The sequence below is a fragment of the Pogoniulus pusillus genome, chromosome 9 (genome assembly GCF_015220805.1).
Source record: "Pogoniulus pusillus isolate bPogPus1 chromosome 9, bPogPus1.pri, whole genome shotgun sequence".
Taxonomy (NCBI): domain Eukaryota; kingdom Metazoa; phylum Chordata; class Aves; order Piciformes; family Lybiidae; genus Pogoniulus; species Pogoniulus pusillus.
The window spans coordinates 9,419,091-9,446,917 of record NC_087272.1 but is presented as its reverse complement, the minus strand read 5'-3'; the positions used below and the strand labels follow the sequence as shown (position 1 = coordinate 9,446,917).

The window sequence follows — 27,827 nt, the reverse complement described above, 5'->3', positions numbered from 1 at the left end:
TATCCCTGAATTGCTGAATCAGGGTCTTTGTAAAGGAAAACCTGGGCATGTTTAGGAAGAGGTTCCTATTTTGTTTGTCCTGTGTCTTCAGTTAGCTACAAATAACTTTTAAACACTGAGGCTGAAAAGAAGAAAACCCAGTAGAAGATTCACCTCTTGATCCGGAGGGCTCTTGGATTCTTTTCCATTTCCTGGTTTCATTTTACCTAGGTCCACTTCAGCTCACCTGTGAAGCATCTAGAATTTAAATAAAGAAAACAAAACAAAAAAAAATTATAATAACAAACAAAAAACCCCAAAAGCCAAACAGGATGTTTTGCAAGGAAGTTCTTTTTTGTCTGATGTTTCTTTTCGTCAAGCCTGGACTTTTAATGCTTAATAAATACACTTCCATTTTGCACACTTCTGTTGTTGCACATTTGATGATGTTACCTGAAAACAAAATCACTGGCATATGTAAAGGTCACTGCATCTGTTTCCTTCACATTGAAAACCACCAGAAAAATATGCTGCTGTTTTAACACTTCAAGTACCTATTCCCTTCTGCCTTTTGTTTTTGTTTGTTTTGGCTTCTAAGCAAGTGTCTTTTTCAAAAGGTCATGTTTTTCCAGCTGTATTAACACAGGTTCTCCCTCAGGCTGTGTTGAACGAGAGCAATATATGGCTTTAGGCTCTTCTCACAGGCAACATTTGCTCTGAGCCACTACACTAAGCAAGGCCAAATACAGCCTGGTCAGTGGGTGTCTGGAGAGCAGCCCTGAGGAGAGGGGCTTGGGGGTGCTGGTGGATGAGAAGCTCAACATGAGCCAGCAGTGTGCACTTGCACCCCGGAGGGCCAACCAGATCCTGGGCTGAATCAGGAGAAGTGTGGCCAGCAGGGCCAGGGAGGTGATTGTCTCCCTCTACTCCACTCTGGTGAGACCCCACCTGGAGTACTGCATCCAGTTCTGGAGCCTCCATTACAAGAAGGATGTGGACATGCTGGAGCACGCCCAGAGAAGGGCCATGGGGATGATCAGAGGACTGCAGCAGCTCTGCTATGAGGACAGACTGAAAGAGTTGGGGCTGTTCAGTTTGGAGAAGAGGAGGCTCCAAGGCGATCTTGTGGCCTTTCAGTACCTGAAGGAGGCCTACAAAAAATCTGGGGAGGGATTTTTTAGGCTATCAGGGAGTGACAGGACTAGGGGCAATGGAGCGAAGCTGGAGGTGGGTAGGTTCAGACTGGATGTGAGGAGGAAGTTCTTCAGCATGAGAGTGGTGAGAGCCTGGAATGGGTTACCCAGGGAGGCGATTGAGGCCCCATCCCTGGAGGTGTTTAAGGCCAGGCTGGATGAAGCTGTGGCCAGCCTGCTCTAGGGTAGGGTGTCCCTGACCACGGCATGGTTCTGGTTTGAAGGAACCTTTAAAGGTCATCTAGTCCAACTCCTGTGCAGTGAGCAGGGACAAAGAATCTAGAACTAGATGACTTGATGATCTGTGAGGTCTCTTCCAACCCTGATGATACTGTGATACTGTGACTCTTGTGGTCCCTTCCACTCCAGTTTGTGTCCACTGCCCCTTGTCCTGTCTCTGGACACCATCGGGAAGAGTTGGGCACTGTCCTCCTAACATATCACTGAATATTGCATCCAATTCTGGTGTCCCCACCATAAAAAGGGCATAAAGCCAAAGGGCCTCAAAGATGATAGCAAAGTTGGAACACCTCTGCTATGAGGACAGCCTGTAAAAGCTGAGGTCGTTCAGCCCAGAGAAGGCTCTGGGGGAAACCTTGTAACTGCCTTCCAGTACCCAAAAGGATCCTACAGGGAGGCTGGAGAAGGACTTTTCATAGTGGTGTCTAGTGAGAGGACAAGAGGGAATGGTTTTATGCTGAGGGAGAGTAGGTTTAGACTGGATCTTAGAAGAAGTTCTTCAGTATGAGGGTGATGAAACTGTGGCACAGGCAGCCCAGAGTGGCTGCAGATGCGCCTTCCCTGGAGGCGTTCAAGGCCAGGATGGACGAGGCCTTAAGCAAGCAAGTCTCGCTGGGAGATGTCCCTGCCCATGGCAGGGAGGTTGGAGTAGATGATATCTAAGGTCGCTTCTAACCTAAGCCATTCTGTTTCCCTCTCCCCAGCTCACCTCTTGACGGGCGGCAGCAGCCCGGGAAAAGGCAGTGTGGCCGTGACGGAGCGACCGCCAACCTTGCCCCTCGCCTCCTTTCGCACAAGCCTGCTCCGCTGCGGCGCAGACCCCCGAAGGCGAGCAGCACCCCCTCTCCCGGGGCGGCTGCGGGGGAAGGCGCCGAGGCGCGACGCCGCTCCCTCCGTGCGCGGCAGCAGCAGGCTCCTCCCCGCCGGGCGGGGGCCGGAGGGACGGTGATGGCGGCGGCCGGCCGGGCCGGGCCGCTGGGGCGCCGCGGGAGCGGGCAGGCGGCCGCTTAGCGGGGGCGCCGCTCGCCATGGCCCGCGCCCTGCTGCTGCTGCTGGCGGCCTGCGCCTGGCTGCGCCTGTGGCCGGCGCGGTGCCAGGAGGCGCCGCAGACCCCCGACTGGCGCATGACGCTGAAGACCATCCGCAACGGGGTGCACAAGATCGACGTGTACCTCAACGCGGCCCTCGACCTGCTGGGCGGCGAGGACGGCCTCTGCCAGTACAAGTGCAGCGACGGTGAGGAGGGCGGCGGGGCCGGGAGGTTGGTGAGGCGGTGAAGACCCCGCTGGGCTGCCACGACCCTTGTCCTTTACCGGCCGGCTCGCTGCAGGCGGCCCGGCCCGGTCAGAGCGGCCGCGGCTAAGGGGGCGGGCGGCTGGCGGCAGCTCTGCCGCCGATGCCGAGGCGCTGCTCCCGAGGAAGCGGGGCGCAGCCGCGCAGGAACCTCAGTAAGGCGGTTTTACACCTGTCCGTGTGTATATTTATATAACCTGCCGGGAGGCGGCTCCCCGCTTGTCCCTGTCGCCGGCTGCCGCAGAGGGCTGTCAGGCGAGCACTGACCCAGAGAGGAGATTTCTTGCCAGGCTGCATCGGCGCTTCAGGAGTGCCCCGAAAGGGAGGGTTCAGGTAGACCCTCCTGGTCTCTCGCAGCTGAACCCACTGAGCCCAGCTTACTTCAGTTGAAGTAGCCACTAGGTCAGGAAATGAGCACTGGCTGGCTCCGCCGGGGCACCACGACGTTTCCTCTCTCTCGTAGAATTATGCCCTGTCCAAATACGGTTTTTCTTCACCATTATTTTTAATCGTGCCCTAAGTTCGTTTGCAATTCAAATTAACTCCACAATCTTCCTTAGTTTGGGATGCAGAATTCCCTGCCTTGTTGTACTAGTAAGTGCTCAGGGAGATAGGACTTTTTAGCACTCTCTAATAACGTAAATTCTGTTGCTACATCCCAGTGTTAGCAGTGCTAGAAATGAAAAAGATGTTTTAGTCCAGCTAGTTTTAAAGGCTAGGCTGAAACTAAAAATCAGAACACAACTGTTAATAGTATGTAAAGCATTAATAAATTATAAAGTATACATATAAAGTATTAATGAACTTAAGAGTGCTGTGTTAGTACAATCACAGTATCACAGTATCACCAAGGTTGGAAGAGACCTCACAGATCATCAAGTCCAACCCTTTACCACAGAGCTCAAGGCTAGACCATGGCACCAAATGCCACGTCCAGTCCTGCCTTGAACAGCCCCAGGGACGGCGACTCCACCACCTCCCCGGGCAGCCCATTCCAGTGTCCAATGACTCTCTCAGTGAAGAACTTTCTCCTCACCTCCAGCCTAAATTTCCCCTGGCACAGCCTGAGGCTGTGTCCTCTTGTTCTGGTGCTGGCCACCTGAGAGAAGAGAGCAACCTCCTCCTGGCCACAACCACCCCTCAGGTAGTTGTAGACAGCAATAAGGTCACCCCTGAGCCTCCTCTTCTCCAGGCTAACCAATCCCAGCTCCCTCAGCCTCTCCTCGTAGGGCTGTGCTCAAGGCCTCTCCCCAGCCTCGTCGCCCTTCTCTGGACACGCTCAAGCATCTCAATGTCCCTCCTAAACTGGGGGGCCCAGAATTGGACACAATACTCAAGGTGTGGTCTAACCAGTGCAGAGTGCAGGGGCAGAATGACCTCCCTGCTCCTGCTGACCACACCATTCCTGATGCAAGCCAGGATGCCACTGGCTCTCTTGGCCACCTGGGCACACTGAACTGACACATCAGTTTTAGTGATTCAGATATTTCTTTGGTTGCTATTTCTTTTGAACTTGAGAAGCTAATATTAATGTCTCCTCAGGTGTCTTGTCCCTCTCTTTTTAAAGAATGCTTACTACTCCAAAGTTGTAATTTGCTAAGAATTGTTGATACTCAACTGCCTGAATATTTAACTTAAAAATATAACTGGTAATGTCTGCAGCCCAGCAAAGGCCTGTGGTAAATTTTAACAGCACTAAAATTACGTGCAAAAAAAGCCAATTGAGGCAAATTACATCTTCCAGGATCCAAGCCCTTTCCTCGCTATGGATATAAACCATCACCACCAAATGGTTGTGGATCCCCTCTATTTGGAGTTCAGGTTAGTATTTCCATTTTGGGTCTTCTTTGTATATCTTTCATATATCAGCATTTCTCCATGTAGGTGTTTTTGTTTCCCTGCTTTCTGAGGATGAGACAACATCCACATCCAATGTCCCTGCTTTTATCAGCTCCAATATGTGGGAAGTATTAGTATTATAAACCAACATAGTATAACTATTTTAATCACTGGCAAAAAAATGTTTTAGGGATAAAGTGAAATGTTGATGGTTAATTTATGTTTGGTTTTTTAATGTTCTGTGTTTTATTCTCAAGATCTTGAAAGCACTGCATAACCCTAATTGTAGTCCTGGAGGGTTTCACTCTGCCTCTAGCTTTCTTTACTGATGCCAATCAATTTTCCTCAATGCTAGAAAGAAAATAGGGGTTAAGTTTTGTACTGGGTTTGGCTAGGATGAAGTTAACTTTCTTTGTAGCAGGCTGCATGGCACTGTGAAATTTTGAGCTAAACCAGTGTTGAAGGCTAATGCTGAAAAGGGATTGTGCAGCTTTGGGACTTTCTCTTTTTTCCTGGGCAAGAGGTACCAAGGCTGGAGCAGCTGACCTGAATTGGCCAGAGGGATATTCTATACTACATAGTCATACTCAATAATAAAAAGTGGAGTAGTGGAAGGAGGGAGAGTGGTGTTGGGGAGCTGGGGGGTGTCTTCCAAGGTGGCTGTTGCCGAGAAGCTGACTGAGCATTCATCTACCTGTGGGTCAAAGTGAATGATTGTTTTGGCACTGCTTATTTGGGGGCATTTTTTTCCTCTTTATTAAACTGTCTTTATCTTGACCCAAGAGTTTTCTGCCTTTTGATCTTCCTGTTCTCTATTCTGTGGAGGAGAGTGGAGCAGGCAACAATGTGGGTTCTTGGCTGCTGGCTAGAGCCAGACTACCATAGCTTACCAGAGGTGAACAGTAAACTACAGAGAGAAGCAAATAACAGCTAGATTGATTGCACTGGGTTTTCATTTCTGTTAGTCTATTCTTAGGCTGTATCTTTCTTAACTGGAATACCAATGGAGAGCGTGTGTGTGTGTTTTCTTCACAGTTTGACATTGGTATCCCTTCAATGACAAAGTGCTGCAATCACCATGACAGATGCTATGACACTTGTGGCAATAAAAAAAATGATTGTGATGAGCAGTTTCAGTCCTGCCTCTCCAAAATTTGCAGAGATGTGCAGAAGACACTTGGAATCTCAGAGAGTGTTCAGGGTAAGTGTGAAGAGACCTTTTGGGTTTTTTTCCAAGTTTCAGTGAGCTTATTTGGCAAAGAATCTTTGTGCAAAGTAGGAATGACACATTTTCATAAGCTGGTGCTACTACTGAAAGATGCCTTGCTCTGTCCCTCTGTTGTGTAGCCCAGACACTCGTGCAACAGAGCATTAAGTCAGGAAAATGATCAGGCTTAAAACTTAACCTTGATAGGAAAAAGTAATTTTTACCACTCAGGAGCATGAATAAGGGAACACAACTTAAAATGCATGTCTAATTCTTGCATTTATTGTAGCACAGATGAATATTCTCTGTTCTTCTGGGGGATTTCTAAATGTTTACTCTGTGTCATGGCTAGTAAACTGCAGGAAAATAGTGAATTGTTTCCTTGTATGAAGTAAATATTGGGATAATATATTTCCATAATGGAAGTAGTTAATGCTCTGTCACTTAGTGAATAAAGTTTAGGGCTTTTAATAACAGGCCTTAGGTACTCCTGGTTGTTGGCCTCCATCTGATGAATACGTGACAGAGCCACACTTTTAAACTTGGACAGTATCACTTTTACAGTGAATAGTCCCACTGAGAGCACTAAGATCTTAGAACAAGGCTGGTTTAGAACATCTTAGATTCATTTAACTGCAAAGAAGTCATCGTGTTAGTGTTCAGTGTCAGAAGTGGTGAGTTTAGATCTATGGAGCTGCTGTTAAAGCAGCATAAACTGGGATGCAGAAAGTGAGTAGGCTGAATAACTCTTTCACCTCTCCAAGACTAGGTGATGTTTCTAACACTGATATATTCTACATACAATAAATTTACTTGTTGATTTTGTTTGGCATATGAAAAACCTTTACTTTCAACTTAAATAATTATTGGTTCAGTCTTTATTTGGACAATCTTATTTGCTATGGCCAGAGAAGATTGCTTCTTAGAATCATTCTCAGGTTGCCAGAGTAATTTCTGTTAGTTTTATATTCCATTCAAAGAGTGTTTTTAACTGAACTCCTCTTTGCTTGCAGCCTGCGAATCAACTGTTGAGCTGCTGTTTGATGCTGTTATACATTTAGGCTGTAAACCATACCTGGATAGTCAGAGAGCTGCATGTATGTGTCGGTATGAGGATAAGACAGATCTCTGAAAGACTGAAGGCACCAAGGTCTCATGGTGTAGTATAAAAGTTGAAGACTCAGCTGGAATGAATCAAGTGTTTGGTTACAAAGCTTCATGCTTTTCAGACAGACATGAAACACTGAGATGAATATACTGGTTTGAAAGTCACAAAGATACTCTTCCTAATGGAAAAAAGAAGCCACCAGTCTTCCTGCTCTTCCCCATTGTGCCAGAAGCTTGGATACAAAGCTAGCTTCCTTTAATATATGTCCACTCAGGGTACACTATCATAAATATCACTAGTGCTTTTTTAATAGCTTTTAAGAAAACTCCATAATGGGGAAATCAGAGACACAGGAGAGTTACACTGAATTCTCAGATTATTTAAATATAGGTCAAATTTTAAGTTTACTGGCAGATGCATCTCAAAGAGCATTTTGGGTGTGTTAATGACCTCTTAAGTAGACTGTACTTTCATGCTTGTGGTACAGTTGCCTTCAGTTCTCTTTGATGTATGCTGCCCCATAAAAACCAACCAAAGAAAACCTGCAGTAACCCCAAGCAAACAAAGAAAAAAAACCACAAAAAAACCCAAACAGCTGAAAAAAAATCAACAAAACAAACCCAGAATCTCCAGCCCTTGGCAAGGGTATACAGTGGCACTACATATTTCTACCTGCTTTTATATTAATCTTATTCTGCAGCACTTTTCAGACCAAGATTGTTGATCCATTTAAAGCCAGAACACTAAAATGAACAGTTTGCAACCTAAGGATCCACTTCTGATTGGACAGAATGGTGGAATGCAGTTGATATGCTCCTTTAAAAACAATTAATCAAATGTTTATTTTTCCAATAAAATGTTTGTGTGGTGTGTTATATGCAAAAGAAATTATGTATTATTCGAAGCAATTGATTTGTATTTGTCTTGTGGCACAAGCTTGGTTGCTGTATTCATCTTTGCTTTCGTTTAGTCTGCTCTGATGAAAACAAAAAGAAAGCTCCACGGTTAGGGTCGGTGTGCTCAATGAATCTTTGTGTTTAAAATTCCCTCTGTGAGGCTGACAAGATATTTGAGCCTATATTTCTATCATCTCTTCCCATGACCTCTGTGAGGCTGAGAAACATCTGAGCCTGTGCTTCTGTCATCTTGTCCTCTGACTTCTCTAGCTGCTGAATTATTTGGGGTTTGTTCTCCGTAATGATCTTTTATTGCTTATCTCCAGTTGTCAGTCTTTAGTTAACTTTTATGTTAGGTCTTTGGTCATGAATATTTTTATTTGCTCTCCTGCTGCCTTGATTCTGCCTTAAAAAATCCACATGAGATGAAAACTGAAATACTTCATCTGTAAACATGGAGTGGAAGCTATGCTAAAAGCCTACCATTTACTGGACTCATGGACTATAATGTGATTTCTTCTCCAAAGCTACTTTTATATGTTTTTTTCTGTGCCATTTGTTCAGTGGCATTTTTGTTTTAACTAAAACTTACTGTACATGACAGTGAATATAAGTGCCTCATAGAATAAAGTTACTGCTAAAGTTCTTTGGTTGTGCTTCATAGTTTCTTTTCATTTTTGTGGCTGTGAAGTAGCGCTGTGGGAGAAGCATTACAAACCACATCTGAATAATTGGTAGTTCCTCTAAATTTGGTGAAATTTATTTTCTGCTACAGAATTGAAACGCCTCTGCATTACCCTGGAATTCCATAGTTGGAGCCATAATTTTTTTTTACCACCAAAGCAAGGAATGGTAATGAAATTGCTTGTTTAAAAGTAGTACCACAATGAATCCAAAACACTGTAATTCAACTAGGTGGCTGTTGAGTTGGGTAGAAATGAACTTAAACTAGATGCTTAAATGAACACAGAACACTGTCACTGCTGGAAGAAGCTGGGTTTTGTTCCCTTCTGTACTGACCTGTAATGACACCTGCCAGAGTTTTTTAGAATCAGCCAGGTTGGAAGAGGCATCCAAGATCCAGTCCAACCTAGCACCCAGTCCTATCCAGTTAACTAGACCATGGCACTAAGTGCCTCATCCAGGCTTTTCTTGAACACCTCCAGAGACGGCAACTCCACCACCTCCCTGGGCAGCCCATTCCAATGCCAATCACTCTCTTCATGAAGAGCTTCCTCCTAACATCCAGCCTGTACCTCCCCTGGCACAACTTGAGACTGTGTCCCCTTGTTCTGTTGCTGGTTGTCTGGGAGAAGAGACCAACCCCCACCTGGCTACAGCCTCCCTTCAGGTAGTTGCAAACAGCAATGAAGTCGCCCCTGAGTCTACTCTTCTCCAGGCTAGCAGTGGAAAGTCCTTTCACAATGTTGGACAGCACTTTGATAGTTCTGCTGGCAAGACAGAAGCGTTTGACTTCTAGACAGTCTGCTTTGCATAAACTTTAATCAAGGATTTTTGCTATCTGCAAACTATACCAAATGCATTTTACAGGCCCCAGCCCCAAAGTGAAGGCAAGCTATCACAGCTGGGATTATTCATACCATAGAACAACTTTAATATAAAACAGTACCTATGTCAAAAAAAAATACACTTGTCCTGGTTTTGGCTGGGATAGGTTTAAATTTTCTCCATAGTAGCTGGTGCAGTGTTGTGGTTTGGATTTAGGATGAGAATAATACTGCTAACACATGGATGTTTTCAGCTGCTCCTCAGCAGTAGCTGAGTGACTTCTCAGCTTCTCATGCCTTGCCAGTGAGGAGGCTGGAAGGGCACAGGATGCTGGGAGGAGACACAGCCAAGACAGCCAACTCAAGCTGTCTGAAGGGCCATTCCACTACATGACATGTCTGGGATGAGCAATGTGTGTTTTTATGTGATGGTTTGGGAGTTACCTGGCCCCCCTCCCCCCCCCCCCCCCCAACTCTTATGAAATCACCTAGACTAGACTCAGCCAGCTGGAAATTAAGGAATGAAGCTTTATATTCCCAGCTTAGCACAAAATACAAGCAGATATCTACAATACATTACAAATATTTACAGCTATATACAGAAATATACAAGTTAAAAGTAATACAGAAACAGAATACCCCTCCCAGAAATCAGAGTCTCCAGGAGGAGCTCCCAACCACCCTTCCACCTTCTTTCCACCCCTCTACCTTATCCCAGGGTCTGCATACATGCAAGGTGAGCTAGAAGGATTGGCAAGGGGCAGGGTTAGAAGCAGAATGATTAGTTGGGTTACACAGATCCAAGCAGAACAGCAGAAGCCCAGGGAGAAAACACAGACACCAACAGACTGTCTTATCTATTTTTGTGTCCTTGCTTTTATACATCTCAGCACACCTATGAGTGAAATAGAAATCACCATTGTTTTCACAGCCTATAATCTAATCTTTCTCATTAAAATATTCCAATTAGCTTCAAAACAGCACATTTTACCTACCGAGTAGTAGTCATTAAATGTTGCAGTGAGTTGATTTTTTTCCCACAGGTTAAAGCCTTAATACCAGTGCTTTTCTCAGGCTGAAGTGCTTTTCTGGTTGAGCTGAATAACACTGTCTCCACAATCTAACTTCTTCAAACTGCAGTTCTGATAGATCACAGAATCATCCAGGTTGGAAAAGACCCTCAGGATCACCAAGTCCAACCTATAACCTTACTCTCCAAGATTTACCTTAAACATATCCCTAAGCACCACATCCAAACAACCCTTAAACACATGTAGTGTTGGTGACTCAACCACCTCCCTGGGCAGATCACTCCAGTGTCTGACTACTTTCTTTGTGAAAAACTTATTCCTGATGTCCAATCTAAACTCACCCAGTCTCAGCTTGAGGCCATTCCCCCTTTTTCTGTCTCCAGTTACCTGTGAGCAGAGACCAGCAGCAGCCTCTCTACAACATCCATTCAGGTAGCTGCAGACAGTGATGAGGTCTCTCTTCGGCCTCCTCTTTTTCAAACTAACCATCTCCAGCTCCCTCCTAAGATTTATTCTCTAGGCCTTTCCCCTGTTTCATTGCCCTCCTCTGAACCCACTCCAGCACCTCCACCTCTCTCTCTCTTGTACTGCAGTGCCCAAAACTGAACACAATACTCAAGGTGTGGCCTCACCAAGGCCAAGTACAAGGGGACAATCACCCCCCTACTCCTGCTGGCCACAGAATTTTAATACAAGCCAGGATGCTATTTGCCTTCTGGGCCTTCTTGGCCGCCTGGGCACACAGCTGCCTGTCATTACAACTCCCAGATCTCTTTCTGCAAGGCAGATCTCCAGCCACACTGCCCCAAGCCATTAGAGTTGCTTGGGGTTGTTGTGACCCAAGTGCAGAACGTAACATTTGGCTTTGTTGAAACTCATTAATGTTGGCCCATTGATCTAGCCCATCAAGTCCCTCTGAAGAGCCTCTCTACCATCATTCAAATCAATACTGCCACCTAAGTTTGTGTCATCTGCAAACTTACTGATGACACTCTCTATGCATGAATCAAAGTCATCAACAAAGATATTAAAAAGAAGTGGTCCCAACACAGATCCCTGAGGAACACCACTAGTGACCAGCCACTAACTGGATTTAACTCCATTGACCACCACTCTCTGGGCCCTTCTGCCCAGCCAGTGCTTTATCCAGGAGACAGTGTGCTTATCAGAGCCATGAGTAGCCAATTTGTCTACAAGAATTTTGTGGGGAATGGCATCAAAGGCTTTTTGAAAGTCTAGGAATACAACATCAACAGCCTTTCCCTCATCCAGTGGCTGGGTGATCTTGTCATAGAGGGAGATCAGGTTGGTCAGGCAGGACCTGCCCTTCATAAGCCCATGCTGACTTGGCCTGATCCCCTGGTTGTTATCTGTGTGATGTATGATGGCATTTGAGATGACCTGCTCCATGACCTTCTCTGGTACCAAGATCAGACTGACAAGTCTATAGTTTCCTGGATCTTCCTTTCTGCCTGTAGATAGGTGTCACATTTACTGCCCTCCGGTCCACTGGCACCTCCCCAGTAATCCAGGACTTCTAGTAAATAACAGAAAGTGGCTTGGCCAACTGCCTCAGCACCCTCGAGTGCAGCCCATCCAGCCCAACATACTTGTGTATGTCAAAGTGACACAGCAGGTCAGTGACCACTTATTTATTGTGATGTCCTTGTTCTAATTCCCCTCCCTGACTCCTATTTCCCATGAGTGGGTGTCCAGGGCACTGCTGGATCCAGTGCTAAAGACCAAGGCAAAATAGGCATTGAGCACCTCAGCCTTCACCTCATCCTTGGTCACTAGGTTTCCCTCTGCAGTCAATAGGGGATGGAGACTTTCTCAAGTCCTCCTTTTGCTGTTTTGAGTTTATAGAAACATTTTTTATTATCTTTACCAGCTGTAGCTAAGTTAAGCTCTAGCTGTACCTTGGCTCTCCTGATTTTCTCCCTACATAGTTTCATTACACCTTTAGAGTGCTCACAAGAGACATGCCTCCTCTTCCAAAGGCTACAGACTCACTTATTGTTCTTGAGGTCCAGTCAAAGGTCCCTATTTAGTCACAAGGCTTTCTCCAACAACACCCACTCATTCATAGTGGAACTACTGCAACAGCCTGGAACTGTTTCAAAAGATGGACAAGCATGTGTAACAAAAACCTCCCTACACTAAAAAGCAGCTGGGAAATGCACAGCAGTCAAACCTTACCTTAGGCTTCATACATTGTGGTGAACTTACTGACGACTTACCTCTGAACACCATGGCTGACTTGAGTAAGCTCTTGTCCTCCAGCAAAACCAAGCGCTAAAGACCCTTGACTGTCTTGCTAATATCCAAGCACTGGGGAACATGACTAGTGCAAGTGCCAACTGCTGAACAGAAAGTTGTTACAGAGCCCCAGGTTCAGATTGTGTCACTGCTTCACACAAGACTCTTGCTGTCAGTAGGTTTAAGAGCAGTTCTAAGTGTGAGCTGAGAGACCTGGGATCTGCAGCTTCCAAAAAAGCCAAAACAACAAAACATGCCCAGCAAAAAAAAACTCAACCAACCAAACAACACAAAAACCCCAAACCTGCTGCTGGGTAGGAGTGTCAAAGTTTCACAGAGGAAGGTGCTAAACTCTTCTAACAGTACCATGTTCTAACTAAAGGGCTCTCAAATACTGCAGCAGGCTGCCCAGGGAGGTGGTTGAGTCCCCATCTCTGGAGGGCTTTAAAAGATGTGGTGCTGAGGGACAGGGTTTAGCACCACACTGGGTAGAGCTAGGCAGTGGTTGGGCTTCGTGCTCTTAAAGGTCTTTCCTATGATTCTTTCTATGTTTAAGCCTCTTAAAATATTTATCTGCAAGAGTTCAAACGAAAATGACCTTGGAATAACAGAAGTGTTAGAGCAAAGGAAGCTGTATGTGGCTTTCATCAGACCTCTAGGCCAGGTGTGAGAGACCTCAGCTCAGCAGCACAGCTTCGCACCCCGAGTCAGGAGGATGCCTTTGCCTTCGCAGCGCAGTTACAAGTACACATCCCAGCAGCACAGACGACGACAAACTTAAGTGGAAGCCATCTGAAGACGCCACCCCGCAAGGTCCGCGGCTGATTTCGGCCCAGGGCAGTGGGCCCCGCAGGCAGCCCCGAGCAGCACAGGCTTACCTTACCTCCAAGCTGCAGGCCTGGGAGGCCTGGGGCCCTGCAGGCCAGGGTGCCGCTGCCGGTGCCGCTGCCTACGGAACTCCCGCCTCTCCTCAGCGCCTGCTCCCGCGTCCCGCCCCGCTTCTCAAAGAGGCAGAGGCCTCCGCCGGAGGGAGCGCCGGGGCAGGACAGGCCCAGGAGGCAAGGCGCGGTGTGCACGCCGGCACGGAGCCGGAGCCCCTCTGTTCGCGGGCATGTCAGGCTCGGAGCGGCGGAGACCCACAGGTAGGTGGGCAGTGAGGGGAGCCGAGGCGGGCGGCGGCGGTGCACGGCGGCGGCGGTGCACGGCGGCCGCTTGCACGGTTCGGAGTTTGCCGAAGTCCCCATTGATGCGGGGGCCTCTGACGCTCTGGGCCGTCCACCGTGCCCTTGGCGACAGGAGTCAGGACTTGGCTTCTGGCGCCTGGGGCTGACACGGAGCCCATCGCCCCCCGGGGCGAAAGAAGATCGGCAGGGGAGAGCTGCGAGGGAGCGTGGGGAGAAGCCCTCTGCTTCCTTTGCGAGAGGGAAGGGAAGCCATGGCGGAAGTAGGGTAGCGCTTTAAAGCCCTCGCAGCCCGCCGAGGGGAGGCAGCTCTGGCGCTCCGTGCCGCCGCCGCTGAGGGAAGTGAGGAGCGGGGGGCGGAGGGTCCACGGCGGAGAGCCCGGGACGTAGGGTACGGTGCGTGGGCAGGGCAGAGAGCGGGGAAGGGGCATCGTCTGTTAACACAGAAGAAAACCAGCGTCACAAAGTGAAGGGAAAACAAGATACAGACCACATAGTCCCGTTGAGAGTAGTTCAGGTTTTGGAACAAGAGATTTTCTTTAAGCGGGAAGCTTTTCAGAAGTAACAATAATTTAAGTAGTGTAGCTGCAGCATGACAGTGAAAAGGTAAAGCCTGGAGACTGAGTGAAGAGGGTTAAAAGAACAAGAAAACCATCTTTCCCCAGTTTACCTTAACCCGGGAATTCTGGTCTTCCTTTGTCTAGGTGGCAGCATTTTGATCTCCGGAGGTCCCTTCCAGCCCCTAGCATTCTGTCCATCTATGGTTCCTTCTAGAAGTTTAATGGCTATAACACGATAGCCTGTCGGTTTCTGGGGGAGTGGATTACCTCCACCGCCTCTGCTTTAAATTGAGGCGTAAGACAGATCTCAGGAGCACAAGTGAAAACAAAACACTGTGTAAATTTAAACCTACAGCTGCATTCTGAAGCATCTCTGCTTGCTATCATCAACAGGCGCTGGTGGTGTTTTTCCACACTTAATAATCATAGAGTCATAGAATCAATGAGGTTGGAAGAGACCTCCAAGATCATCCAGTCCAGCCTAGCACCCAGCCATAGCCAGTCAACTAGACCATGGCACTAAGTGCCTCATCCAGGCTTTGCTTGAACACCTCCAGCCACGGTGACTCCACCACCTCCCTGGGCAGCCCATTCCAATGCCAATCACTCTCTCTGCCAACAACTTCCTCCTAACATCCAGCCTAGACTTCCCCTGGCACAACTTGAGACTGTGTCCCCTTGTTCTGTTGCTGGTTGCCTGGGAGAAGAGACCAACCCCCACCTGGCTACAACCTCCCTTCAGGTAGTTGTAGACAGCAATGAGGTCACCCCTGAGCCTCCTCTTCTCCTGTGTGCTAGGCTTCAAGCAAACTGAAGTGGTTTGGGGCTTTTTTTGTGCCTCTTTAGTGCCTTCTGGTTACTATTGATAAAACTCAAGGCTTGAAGTGATGGATGTTTGATGGGGGGAAATTTACATGTGAATAGAAACACTTAGAAGCGTGTGACTTCCTTTGAGCCTTCCTTCTCCCTGTGCTGTGGGGTTCAGCTTAACAGCTCCTGAAGTCCAGATTTCTACAAGTTCATTCTAATGCCTTTAGGGACTTTTCTTCTCTACCAATACATAGCTTTGCTAGTTTATTTTGCAAATGGCTTTAATCAGATCTGAGAGGGCAGTGTGGTTGTGATGGTTTGGGTGTTACCCACCCCACACACACTTTGGAAATCACCCAGACTAGACTCAGCCAGCTCTGGAAATACGAATGAAGCTTATATTTACAGCTTAGCAGAATATCCAAGCAGATATTTACAGCATATACAGTTACAGACAGAAATAGACAAGGTAAAAGGTAATGCAGAAACACAACAGCCCTCCCAGAAACCTGAGTCCCCAGGAGGGGCTCCCAACCACCCCTTAACCTTCCCCCTACCCTTCTCAACCTTATCCCAGTGCCAAGGAAGAATGGAGGTTTGGTCAGGGGGTTAGGAAGCAAAGTCAGAGAAATGGAGGGTGAGGTTAGAGAGAGATGCAGCTGGGAGCTCGCCAGCAGATGTGCCTTATCTATGTTTTGATTCTTTTTCTTGTACCTCTCACTAAGCCTATGAGTGAAGTAGACATCACCATTGTTTTCTTTCCACAGCCTGTAATCTAATTCTTCTTACCAAAACATTCTAACTAGCTTCAGACTAGCACCATGGTATATAGAGAGGAGTTTTTGAAATAAGTGTGCCTGGCTTTTCTTTTTTCTGTTGTGATTGCAGGCCACATCCAGTTGGACGGCAGACCAGCATCGCCCACCACAGGTACAGTACTGTACATAGTCCTCATAGGATGCACCTTCACCAGTAATAGCATTGCTCTTACAGCCCGGTGAGATACTTAATCAAAAGGAATAATTCTTTTGACTTAACCATTTGCAAGTCTTTTGTTCTGCATGCTCCCAAGACGTGCCTGTTCCTTGTTCCCACAGTGCTGCCTATATGTGCATTCTGTCACTTATGCCTATGTAGTTTTGTAGTAGAAAAGGTTTAAATCTTACATCTTCTCAATTGTCATCATCTAGGCAAACTCTTAAAATACTTTCTGTGACTCATGTTCTGCATCCTGCCTCCAAAAGAGTGTACATTAGCAGCATTGCTGAAATAAACAGCAGTGTGGGTATTTTAATGTCTCAATAACTACTGAATTAAAGGCTGTTTAAATAAATACACCCAGCTAGCTACTTGTATAAAAATCAAGATCTCTGAATGTGTCTGTATAGATACACAGATATAAAATATACATCTCAAACCCCTAAAATTCAGATTGTTGGAGTCAGAACTTTAAGAACAGGCTGTGAAATCATACAAACGCTTATGAAGCTGTTGAACTGCATGCCTGCTTACCTGATCTGTGAATGAGCTTTTGGTTAATATCAATGGCTGAACTTTAAGGCTGGATGCACAGTTTCATAGTGTTTCTTTTCAGTGAATGGCTTTGTGGCTAAATTACTTTTTGGATCTCTCTTAACAGATGGAAATGAAAACATCACAGAAGTAGACGCACTTGATATAAGGTAAAGTTCTGATGTTAGTGGCAGAGGTGGTCTGTGGCATTGAGGTCAGTGCAGGGTTTTCTGATGTTTGTTAAGAGTGTGACTGGATTATTCAACTCAACTCCACCCACTTACAGAACACATTTCTAGTCTTAGCTACACCAGATATAGAACCACCCTTCTTATCATGAAGGCATGCAGAAGAGTTAGGCAGCGTGCAGAGACTCTGGCAAAACCACCATCACAGTCAAAAGTACAATTGGACAGACAGGTGAGAAGAGTGTAGCACAGGAATGTATTCCTCTGGAAGGAGGGCGAAGGGACCATGGGATAGTGATTTTTTCCTACTATACCTTAATCATCTAGCCCTGGAAAATGTAAACTACCTGCCCAGTAACTTCCTGTGCCTCACCCACTCAGTGAATACAACTGGGCAAAGGGAGAACTATTTAGTTGACCAACCTTTAGTAGTCATTCACAGCATATAGAGAGCTAACTGTCCTAAATCCTTACTGGTCCTACATCCAGCCAAATCCTAAAGAAGATAAATTGTCAAATTCCATACAAAGCCTGGTGCAGGTGAAATATCATTTATCATTGCAGGGCTAAATGCATATGATCTGTGCATTTTATAATGCTGAGTACTTAAACTGAGAAGACTGTGATAAACCACTCCACTTAACTTTTCTTGGTGGTTATCCAGCCATCAGTGTAGAAATCAGAATGCAGAATTCCTTGTTTGAATTCTTATGCAGATGTTACTGCAGAAAGCTGTTTTACAAGGAGGCTGGCTCATAACAGTGGAGAAGCACAAACAGTTTATGGGTAACTCTGACCATTTTTGTAGTGAAACAAAAGCATTTTGGTGATGAAACAGAGAAGTTTAAGTAATTTCTGTGGGCAAATATTGTAAGCAACATGCTCCACCAGTTGTACCAAAAGTCAGCATTCTGTATCAGGAAGAACAAGAGCAACATGGCAAAAATAACAGCTCTGACTAGAGTCAGTCCTAAGGCAGCATGACCTGCACTGTCCTGTGCACCTTCAGCACTGGCCTTGTCTATTTCCAGGGCTGTTGCCAGAAACATTCTATATTCTTTTCTTGCCTAGAAGAGCAGTAAGATTGCCTCTTTGTCTTTTGAAGTAGAGCAATGCTAACACTTGGAAACAACCTTTTGGGTCCAAGTGTACATAGTCTGTTGTGCACCATCACAAACTTCTGTGTTGTGTTTTGCTTATAAAACTATGAAACTGAAGAAGCAGCAGGTACCCCATACATTTGCTGCCATGGTAGTTAGAACATTTCTGCTTAGAAGCTGAGTAGGTCATTTGTTCTTTCCATCAACACTGTCCTTCAGTGTTAGGATTTTGTTAAGTGGTTGCTAAAAATGTATGTGAAGCTTATAGGGTTTAACAAGGGTAAGTGTGGGGTCCTGCACCTGGGCTGGAGCAATCCTTGGTATCATTGCAGGCTGGGGGATCATGTGGTTGAGAGCACTCCTGTGAAGAATGACTTCAGGGTTCTGGTGGGTGAAAAGCTGGACACAAGCTGGCAATGTTTACTTGCAGCCCAGAAGGCCAAGTGCATCCTGGGCTGCATCAAAAAGCATGACCAGCAGGCTGAGAGAGGTGATTCTGCCTCTCTGCTCTCATGAGATCTGACTTGGAGAACTGTGTCCAGCTCTGGAGTCCTAGCACAAGAAAGAGTAAGGCCGGTTGGAGTGGGCTGAGAGGAGGACCACAGATGTGATCTGAGGGCTGGAGCACCTTTCCTGTGAGGACAGCCTGAGAGAGCTGGGTACTTAAAGGAGGCCAATCATTTTAGCAGGGCTTGTTGTGACAGGCCAAGGGGTGATGGTTTTAAACTATCAGAGGGAGATGAAAACCAGATCTAATGAAGATTTTTTTCCCACTGTGGGTGATGAAACACTGGCTGAAGATGTAACACAAAGAATTAGAGCCCAAACTGTTCAAGTACGCTGTTACACACCTGACTGTGTTACTAATGAGAAAATACAAACACATTGCAGAGCTTGTACACACCCAACCTTTGTTTTTACTGACTTGCTCAACATGCCCAAACTTTTCAAAAAGATCTAGTGATTTAGGCTCTTCCTAAAGTACTGCACGTTATGATGTCTTCTGGAGTCGGGTCCTTCAAGTCCTTAGTCATTTAAACAAACCTCAGCTTGTAGGCATATTGGAAGGCAGCTCAATGAGTTATTAACTCATTAACCAAGAATGTTTTCTGTCTCTGGCAATAGGCAAACACTTGATCCTGCAGTGCAATACAAAATGAACCACCAAAGAAGGGGAACTGCCTTAATCTTCAATCACGAACACTTCTTTTGGCATCTAAGGCTGCCAGACAGGCGTGGGACGCTTGCAGACAGAAACAATCTGAAACGCAGGTAAGTAACCTGGTTTCTCTACTGAAGCTTTAAAAGTTAAACTTCACAATTCATGGTCAAATAAGCAGTTTCCTAAATCTTATGTTTAAATGTAGAACAAAAGATTTTGCAGGCATAAGCACCTGTGCAACCCTGGCAAAGAAAGCTGTAGTAAAATAGCTTCAAGGCACATCATAGAAACTGCTGAGACAGTCCTGTGATTTCAGTGAGTCCAGAGCTCTCTTAGGACAAACTCTCTGAAGTAACCTTAGCTACTGCACCTGCACTTGATACTGGTTTGAGTTCAAAATCAAACTCAGTAGGGTTTTTTTGGTAACTAATGCATAATCATGCATGTTCATTACCTCAGAAAGCAACTGATGTACAATTTGAGCAGGACTTTTCACTAATACTGATGTCTCTTAACACTAGTTTGACAGACCTTGGATTTGAAGTCAGTCTTTTTGATGATCTGAAAGCAGAAGATGTGCTGCAGGAGATTTATAAAGGTAGGAGACTGTGTTTTGGTTATGTCTAACTATTTGTAGCAGAATTTCCAGGTATCTTTTCTTCCATTCTCTCTGTCCATCTAAATGTAAAGTAATTTCTGTGCAGATGGAAGTTGTTTAGCATTTGAAGGACTTAAGGAATAGACTTCACATTACTGTGTTGCAATGTAAGCTAAGTTTTTGTGAAGAGAACTGATGAAGACACTAAGAGCTGACAGAAAAGTACCTGCAGCTGGGAGAAGGTAATAGCAGTCTTCATTTTACAATCATAGAATTGTTTTGGTTGGAAAAGACTTTTAAGTTCATCAAGGCCAACCACTAACTCTACAAAATAGTCTTGTGCTGAACTGTGTCCCTCAGCACCACATCTCTGTGCCTTTTCAATACCTCCAGGGGCAGGCATTCAACAACCTCCCTACTACAGTGTTTGAGAACCCTTTCAGTCAAGAAGTTTCTTCTAACAACCAACCTAAACTTGCCCTGGTGCAACTTGAGGCCATTTCTTCTTTGAGAACCCTTTCAATCAAGAAGTTTCTTCTAATATCCAATGTAAACTTGCCTTGGTGAAACTTGAGGCTGTTTCTTCTATCACTTCTTGTCAGAGAAAAGAGACTGACCACCACCTTACTACAGCTTCCTTTCAGGGAGTTGAAGAGTGCATTCAGGTCTCCCCTCAGCCTCCTCCAGAGTAAACAACCCCAGTTACAGTATCACAGTATCAACAAGGTTGGAAAAGACCTCACAGATCATCAAGTCCAACCCTTTACCACAATTCTCAAGGCTAGACCGTGGCACCAAGTGCCATGCTCTCAGCTGCTCCTCACAAGACCTGTTTTCCAGACCCTTCACCAGTTTCATTACCCTTCTCTGCACCTGCTCCAGCACCTCAATATTGTTCTTGAATTAAAGGCCTAAAACTGAACACAGTATTCAAGGTGTGGCCTCACTAGTGCTGAGTACAGGGGGCCAATCACTTTTCTAGTCCTCCTAGTCTCACTATGGCCAATCCAGGCCACATTGCTGGTGGCCTTGGCCACCCAGGCACACTGCTGGCTCATCTTCATTGGGCTGTTGACCAGCACCCCCAGGTCCTTTTCTGCTAGGCAGCTTTGCAGCCACTCTGCCCCAAGCCTGCACTGCTCATGGGGTGGTTGTGACCCAAGTGCAAGAGCCAACACTTGGCCTGGTTGAATCTCATACAACTGTCCTTGGCCCATCAATCCAACCTGTTGAGATCCCTCTTTAGAGCCAACCTACGTTCAAGCAGATCAGCACTTCCACCCAGCTTGGTATAATCTGCAAACTTAATCAGGGTGTCCTCAATCTCATCTAGATCATTGATAAAGGTATTAAATAGAACTGGTTCCGGTACTGAGCCATGGGCAACACCACTTGTGACCAGCTGTCAACTGGAGTTAACTCCATTCACCACCACTCTCTGGGCCCAGCCATCCAGCCAGTTCTTAACACAGCAAAATGTCCACCCATCCAAGCCACCTGCAGCCAGTTACTTTTAGAAGCCTTTACTTTCAGCCATACTGAATCACCATCTCTCTGCAGTACTACATTACCTGACAACAGGGTTCATTTGCAAAAGGACTGGTTGGAGATTAAATGATACAATGCAAATATACACTGTTTTGCAAACCTGAAGATCACTCTTTAGTCATCTAAACCCCACTTGACTATTTCAGCCTCTAAGGATGACCACAGGAATGCTGACTGCTTTGTTTGTGTGTTCCTGAGTCATGGTGAGAATGATTATGTTTATGCATATGATGCCCAAATCAAAATTGAGACAATCACAGACATGTTCAGAGGGGACAAGTGCCAGAGTCTGGTAGGAAAACCGAAGATATTTATCATCCAGGTAAGAAGTCTGTTTCTGAATCTAGTAGAGTCAACATTGACCTATGGTGTTTTGTAGTTGAAGAGGCAGTTTTGCTGATGCAGTCCATAAGGGAAAGTTTTTGCATCTTTAGGAAAGAAAGTGTAGAAAACTGTTCCTTAAAGGCTTTTTAAGACAAGGCTTCTTATATATTTCCTTTTTTTGGGGGGGGTGGGGGTTTGTATGTTTGTTGGTTTTTTGGGGGGGTTGTTTGGGGTTTTTTTTGTTGGTTTTGTGTTTTAATATGCACACAGGTATTAATATTATAATTGTAGCTGTATCTCATAAGTTTACAAAGAGCAACCCAAGTGAAGCCCATGGTAGCCTGACTGTCAGTGTCTAATGGCAGAAAAGACTTGACTTTATGGAAGAGAGCTGTGTACAGCCTCAGCTTATTTCCTGCTGTTCACACCTCACAGCCCTAGGCCAGGCTGTAGGAGGGTATCAAATCTCCCTTCCTTCTTTCCTTCCAGGCAGGTCCCTTTAGTTGATCCATACAAAATTTAGTTTTGTTGTGGGAATTTGTATTTGATGTTGGTTTTGGTGATGGGGATGGTTTTGGTCTTTTTGTTGTTTTGTTTCTTTTCTGTCCATGACCAATAGTTGGCATCTCTCTAGAATGTAAAGAATCCATGTAAGGCTTTGTCTCTCAGAAATAGTGTTTGTGCTAAGCAGTCACATAAAGCCCATCTGTAACCTCTTGGTTTACTTCATGGTTCACACAATAATGCAAGCAGGGAGTGACCTCAGGAGGCCTCTGTTTCAGCCTCCTGTTCAAAGCAGTCAGTTACAGGGGCAAACCAGGTTACACAGGAGTTTATCCCATCTTTATCCAGATTACAATTAGCAAAGCTAGATGAGAACCTGGCCTTCAGCAGACTGTAACTGTAGTAGCTTGTAAAGAAGTCTGAGATTTACCTTTTATTTTTTCCAATGAAAGCTTCCTTGGGCACAAGGCCACTGCAAGAATCAGCACATTGTTCATTCATCTTTCATTAGGACTCATTCAGCTTTGATTTTTTAACTTTTTCTTCTTAACCAGGTCCCAAAGACAGGAAAGTATTTATATGTTTTAAGTACTTTGAAATACATTAAATTCCTGCCCATCAAAAAGTAAATTAACTTAGTTCAGTTAATCCAAGTTCCTTTACAACACAATTGTCTTAGCATTTACCCTTGAAAATTAGAGGAAACTACCACGGAACTTCATCACTGTACATGAAGAAAGATGTTTTCATGTGTCTCTCCTTAGTGATCACTCTGAAGTAATGCTCCTTACCTACTTTGTGTGTTCTCAATGTTCTGACCCTTTTGTCCTCCACATAGAGTCTTTCTACAACACTGACAATAGTGGGCTTACTCACTAGCTTCTCACCACAGAACTCTTCTACAGCTAACATCTGAGACTGAACTAAGAGCAGAAGTGTTGCAGCATGTAATGATAGCTGTGCTTCAATGCTGCCTTGCCAGCAGGTCCAGGGAAGGTGATCCTTCCTCTTCTCAGAACTGGTGAGGCTGCACCTGAAGTTCTGTGACCAGTTCTGGGTTCCCTAGTACCACAAAAATATGAACTTGCTGGAGTGAGTCCTGCAAAGTGCCACAAAGACAAGGAATTGGATCATTTCTTATGTGAGGAGTGACTGAGAGAGCTGGGACACTTGAGCTTGGAGGAAATGGTTCAGGGCAATCTTACCTATGTCATAAACACCTGGTGGGAGGGAATAAAGAAGAGGGAGGAAGGCTTTTTTCACTGGTGCTTAGTGACAGGATGTCAGCTGGTACTAATTCAAATACAAAATTCCATCTCAACACAGGAACCCACTTTTTTTACTGTGACAGTGGTCAAACACTGGAAAAGGTCACACAGAGAGATTGTGGAGTCTCTATCTGTAAAGATACTCAAAAGCTGACTGGACATAGGTATGGACAGCCTGCTCTAGATAGTGAGGTTAGAGTAGGTGTTCCCATGAGGTCCTCCCCAATCTCCACGATTCTGTGACCAGTGAAATCTCTGAGGTGGTCATAGAACTTCACAGACTTCATCACCAATATTTTAACTGACAGAGAAGTAAATGGATCTTTATGAATCCAGACTCGTGGCAATGTGGAACACCTAAGTGAACTGAAGGACCCTCTGGTTAGTGTCAGAAGTATGACACTAAGGCAGAGGTGAAAGCACAACAAAACTTCTCACCAACAGGCATGCCGAGGTGATAAACATGATGACCCAGTTACTGCTGAGGATTTAACAGACAGTAGCAGTGAATCCATTGTCAATGAGACTGAAGTGGATGCAGCTGGTGTCTATACCCTGCCTGCTGGTGCAGATTTTATCATGTGCTACTCTGTAGCGCAAGGTAAGTTCTAATATTCATCTGGTACTTCACTGTAACCATCTTGAATGACTTCATTTTGCAGTCAAAATAACCAGAACAGTTCCAGGGCATCCATTTTTACATGTCTGAAAAGTGACATCTCTGAGAAAAAGCCTGACACGTTAAAGACAATGTGAAAATAAACCATGAAGGTTGTAGTTGAACTTGCCAAGCAGAAACATTCTCATCAACCTTGCTGCTGAGCTGTCTGCTGACAGCAAGCATTGTGTTCCCCTCTTTTCCAGGACTGGAGGATGCTGGTGGCTTATGAATTTTCCTGCACTCTATGGCTTGCTATTCTATTCCTCCATGTGTCCTGTCCTCAATCTTATCTGCTTTATTGTAATGCACAGATACAGTTCTGTAAGATACCAGTCCCTGACCCATGCTCCTCTTGGCTGAGCACTGTCAAAGCCATTTCCCATCTATGGCATCCACTGAAATCTCATGAACGGCAAAGAAAGATTTACACCCATTAATAAAAGCCCTTACAGATGCAGCCTGTGAGCAGTAAGTCAGAAACACTGTTCCAGTGGCATCACTACTTACATTTGGCTCTAACTTTCTGTTCCTGTTGTGGAATAGGTTACTTCTCTCATCGTGAAACTGTGAATGGCTCCTGGTACATTCAAGATTTGTGTGAGGCGCTTAGGAAGCACGGCACATCCTTGGAGTTCACAGAGCTGCTCACTCTTGTCAACAGGAAAGTATCTCATCGCAGAGTGGATGTGTGCAGAGACATTAATGCTATAGGAAAAAAGCAGATTCCTTGTTTTGCCTCCATGTTAACTAAAAAATTGTATTTTCATCCAAAATCTAAGTAAGATTGTTAGTCAGCAATGACATCCATTAACGAGTGGTGGCTGCAGAAGAGATAAAAAACCCCACACTATCTTTGTTCTTGAGACTGAGACACCACAAGATTGATTGTAAATACAGTGGGATCAGATGTTATAGGATGTATACATCAATAGTTTCTCAAACTTTGAAGCAATCTTAAGGCTGATATTGCCACTCTCTTCATCTCAGGGAATTTGGGAAAAGCTGGTGCAAAGGTGCTCAGATGTTGTTGAAATTGGTACTCTCACTGGTTTTTCTTTTCCCTTTTTTGCTTGATTGCCATTAACTGTGGCACATTTTACTATTTCCAGAACATTTCAGATGGTTGCATTTAGATTAGCCTGCCTTGCTCCAAGAGCACAGTTTGCAGGGCATCTTTGTAAAGCTGTGGACAGCAAGGTCCACTCTCCAATTTTTGTAGACTTATTCATCTTTTTAGCTACTTTTTCACTTGACACTAAAAAAAGGAACTTAATACCTTGAGCACAATTACAGCATTGATATGGGAAAAGAGCTTCTTTTTGCTTGCACATCATTTGTGTTTGCTGGTGCTTGTGGGGAAAAGCAAGCAGTAGTGAAATGAGACCAGGTACAGCTTGCTTAGCATCACTCACCTTGTACAGATCTTTAAAGCTAAACCAAAACCATTTCAAGCTTCCAGGCTCACTGATGACTGCTGAGACACCTCTAGGTAGTTCTGCAAAGCACAACATACACAAAACCTGTTGGAGTGAGTCCAGAGCAGGGCCATGAAGATGATTCAAGGGCTTGAGCACCTCTGCTCTGAGGACAGGCTGAGTGAGCTGGGGTTATTCAGCCTGGAGAACAGAAGACTTCAGGGGCACCTTAGAACTGCCTTACAATACCTGAAGGGATTCTACAGGAAGGCTGGAGAGGAACTTCTTTCATAAGAGGCAGGATGAGTTTGAAGCTGAGTTAGACTGGATCTTAGGAAGAATGGGGGAAGTCTAACAGGGGTTGGACTAGATGATGACCTTTGGAGGTCCCTTCCAACCCAACCCAACCCATTCTATGATTCTCTTAGAACTTCTTCAGTATGAGGGTGGTGAGACTCTAGAATAGAGTGCCCAAGGAGGCTGTGGATGCCCTCTCCCTGGAGTGTTCAAGGCCTGGTTGGATAAGGCCTTGAGCAGCTGAGTCTAGTCAAGAGGCATCCCTGCCCAAGGGAGGGGGGTTGGAGTAGATGATCTCTAAGGTCCTTTCTAACCTAAGCCATTTTAGGAACCCTCATATTTCAGGGTTTGGTGTTGGATCAGCCTCTTCCTCCTCTTAGCCACAGAGATTTCTGTATGTAAAAAGGAGTTGTCACCACAGGACCACTACTACTGCAGCATCAGTGATTTCCATGATACTCACTAGAAGTCAGGATTTCTTTTATCATTGTTTACATTTTTTGGTATATGTGCTTAACTCTGGGGAACAATGGAGACCTCATGCTGAGAAAAGTGTCTTAAGCCACTTCTGAGGGTATGAAATCAATTTATTTGCTTTGTTTTAGTCAACTATTTCCATATACCATGTTCTGAGTTGTAGGTGCTAAGTCTTGGCTGCTACTTAAATCTATGGCCTCTTAGAAGCTTTTTCAGTTGTGTACATTTTACTGTTTTGATAATTTCTTTCAATAAAATGCAGCAGTGAAATAGAATTGATGTAATACTAAATGCATTTGATACCTGATTGTCACAGCAATATTTACTAAAAAAAGCTTACTTGTGATGCAAGTCTAACTTCCATCAGTGCTGTTGCTCCTACAGAGTCAATTCACAGAGCTAGGGAAAAAGAAACAGTCAATTGAGGGGAAAAACATCTTCAATACTCAATGCAGAAGTTGATTATTCTATGGGCTACTGCTGTGCTAGAGTAAATCACAGAGCTGCTTTGGTTGGAAAAGAGCTTTCAGATCAAGTCCAACCACTATCTGACTCTAACAAGGCTGCTGCTAAACCATGGCCCTCATCACGACACCTACACATCTTTTAAACACCCTCACTCACCTCTCTGTGGAGCCTGTTGCAGCCTTTGAGAAGCCTTTCAGTGAAGAGGTTTCTCCTCATATCCCACCTAAACCCCCTGTGGTACAACCTGAGGCCAAAGAGACAGTCCTTCTAGAAACACTCCCATCATTTTAGAAGCACATAGTATGCCTCCACTGAACAGGCTCCTCCTCTGGAGACATTCAGAACCTGCCTAGGTGCCTGACTTGCCTAGGTGACCTGCTCTGGCAGTGGGGTTGGACTGGATGATCTTTTGAGGGCACTTTCAACCTCTAGTACTCTGTGATATATTTAACAAATGCCATGAAGAACTTTGCTTCAGCAGCTTCTTCATAAGGCTTTAAGAGAAACAACCACCAAACCCACACTGCTGAGTGACCAGATCATTTTCACAGGTATTTATTGCAACTTTCAAAACTATAGTGGTCAAAAATATCCAGTTTCCTTAGAGTAATTGAAGTATTGCATCAGCTTTCAAAGGGCAGTTCCAATATGTACAAAACCAAAGTCAGTCCTTGTCACTGATCTCCTCGATTGGAAGCCTCAGGTGCAGAGGTTGGCGCAGACGCCTCAGGGATTCTTCTGCCTGCCAGTGTAAGAGAGAGAAAGAGAGAGATCATCCTTCTGTAGCCCTCTGTTTTCTCCTCCTTTTTCACACATCAGTATCTTTCCTTTCTTAGAAGGCATTGACCTTACGCAAGAAACCAAACTAGTTAAGTGGAGACTGCTAAACATCTACAGACCTGCTCAGGTCATTCAGCTGGTCTCCAGATAGAAGCAAGTATCCTGCCAGTTCACCGCTTGCTCACACCTCAAAGTATCACTTTCCTGAAATTCCAATTATAGAATTTGCAGGCTACTGAAAAAAACATCCTTCTGTCAAATGTGGCTCAGGAAATGATATCCTGAACCAAAGCTCTTGAGCTGTAATTAGGGGTAGTTCCAATTTTCTTTTACAGGGCAACACACACAGCGCTGGTGGAGTAAGGGTTTAGCAGTGAGAGATTTCCTACACTTTTCCATGAAGACAACAAGGTTTTTCCTA

General features: G+C 45.2%; 3 protein-coding genes and 1 long non-coding RNA gene across 4 annotated transcripts in view; 2 read left to right on the top strand and 2 right to left on the bottom strand.

Annotated features, from left to right (window-relative positions):
- Positions 1–34: 34 nt before the first annotated feature.
- On the bottom strand, positions 35–13,656 carry LOC135178037 (uncharacterized). The gene is made up of 2 exons (XR_010303321.1): positions 13,432–13,656; positions 35–237 (listed from the first exon to the last, which is right to left on the bottom strand). It is a non-coding gene; the product is annotated as an uncharacterized LOC135178037 (long non-coding RNA).
- PLA2G12A (phospholipase A2 group XIIA) lies at positions 2,371–8,401 on the top strand. Its single transcript, XM_064148484.1, has 4 exons — positions 2,371–2,648; positions 4,450–4,526; positions 5,580–5,745; positions 6,765–8,401. The coding sequence occupies exons 1-4, from the start codon at positions 2,441–2,443 to the stop codon at positions 6,881–6,883; spliced, it is 570 nt and encodes a 189-aa protein (XP_064004554.1). The 5' UTR covers positions 2,371–2,440; the 3' UTR covers positions 6,884–8,401.
- Positions 13,225–25,708, top strand: CASP6 (caspase 6). Its single transcript, XM_064148483.1, has 8 exons — positions 13,225–13,695; positions 15,993–16,034; positions 16,744–16,786; positions 19,030–19,176; positions 19,588–19,664; positions 21,359–21,534; positions 23,753–23,909; positions 24,513–25,708. The coding sequence occupies exons 1-8, from the start codon at positions 13,665–13,667 to the stop codon at positions 24,749–24,751; spliced, it is 912 nt and encodes a 303-aa protein (XP_064004553.1). The 5' UTR covers positions 13,225–13,664; the 3' UTR covers positions 24,752–25,708.
- A 1,457-nt stretch (positions 25,709–27,165) lies between these two features.
- Positions 27,166–27,827, bottom strand: part of MCUB (mitochondrial calcium uniporter dominant negative subunit beta) — a 43,743-nt gene continuing 43,081 nt past the window's right edge. Inside the window, exon 8 of the mRNA XM_064148482.1 lies at positions 27,166–27,368. Coding sequence (XP_064004552.1) covers positions 27,291–27,368 — 78 coding nt within the window. The 3' untranslated portion in view covers positions 27,166–27,290. The remainder of the gene's footprint in view (positions 27,369–27,827) is intronic.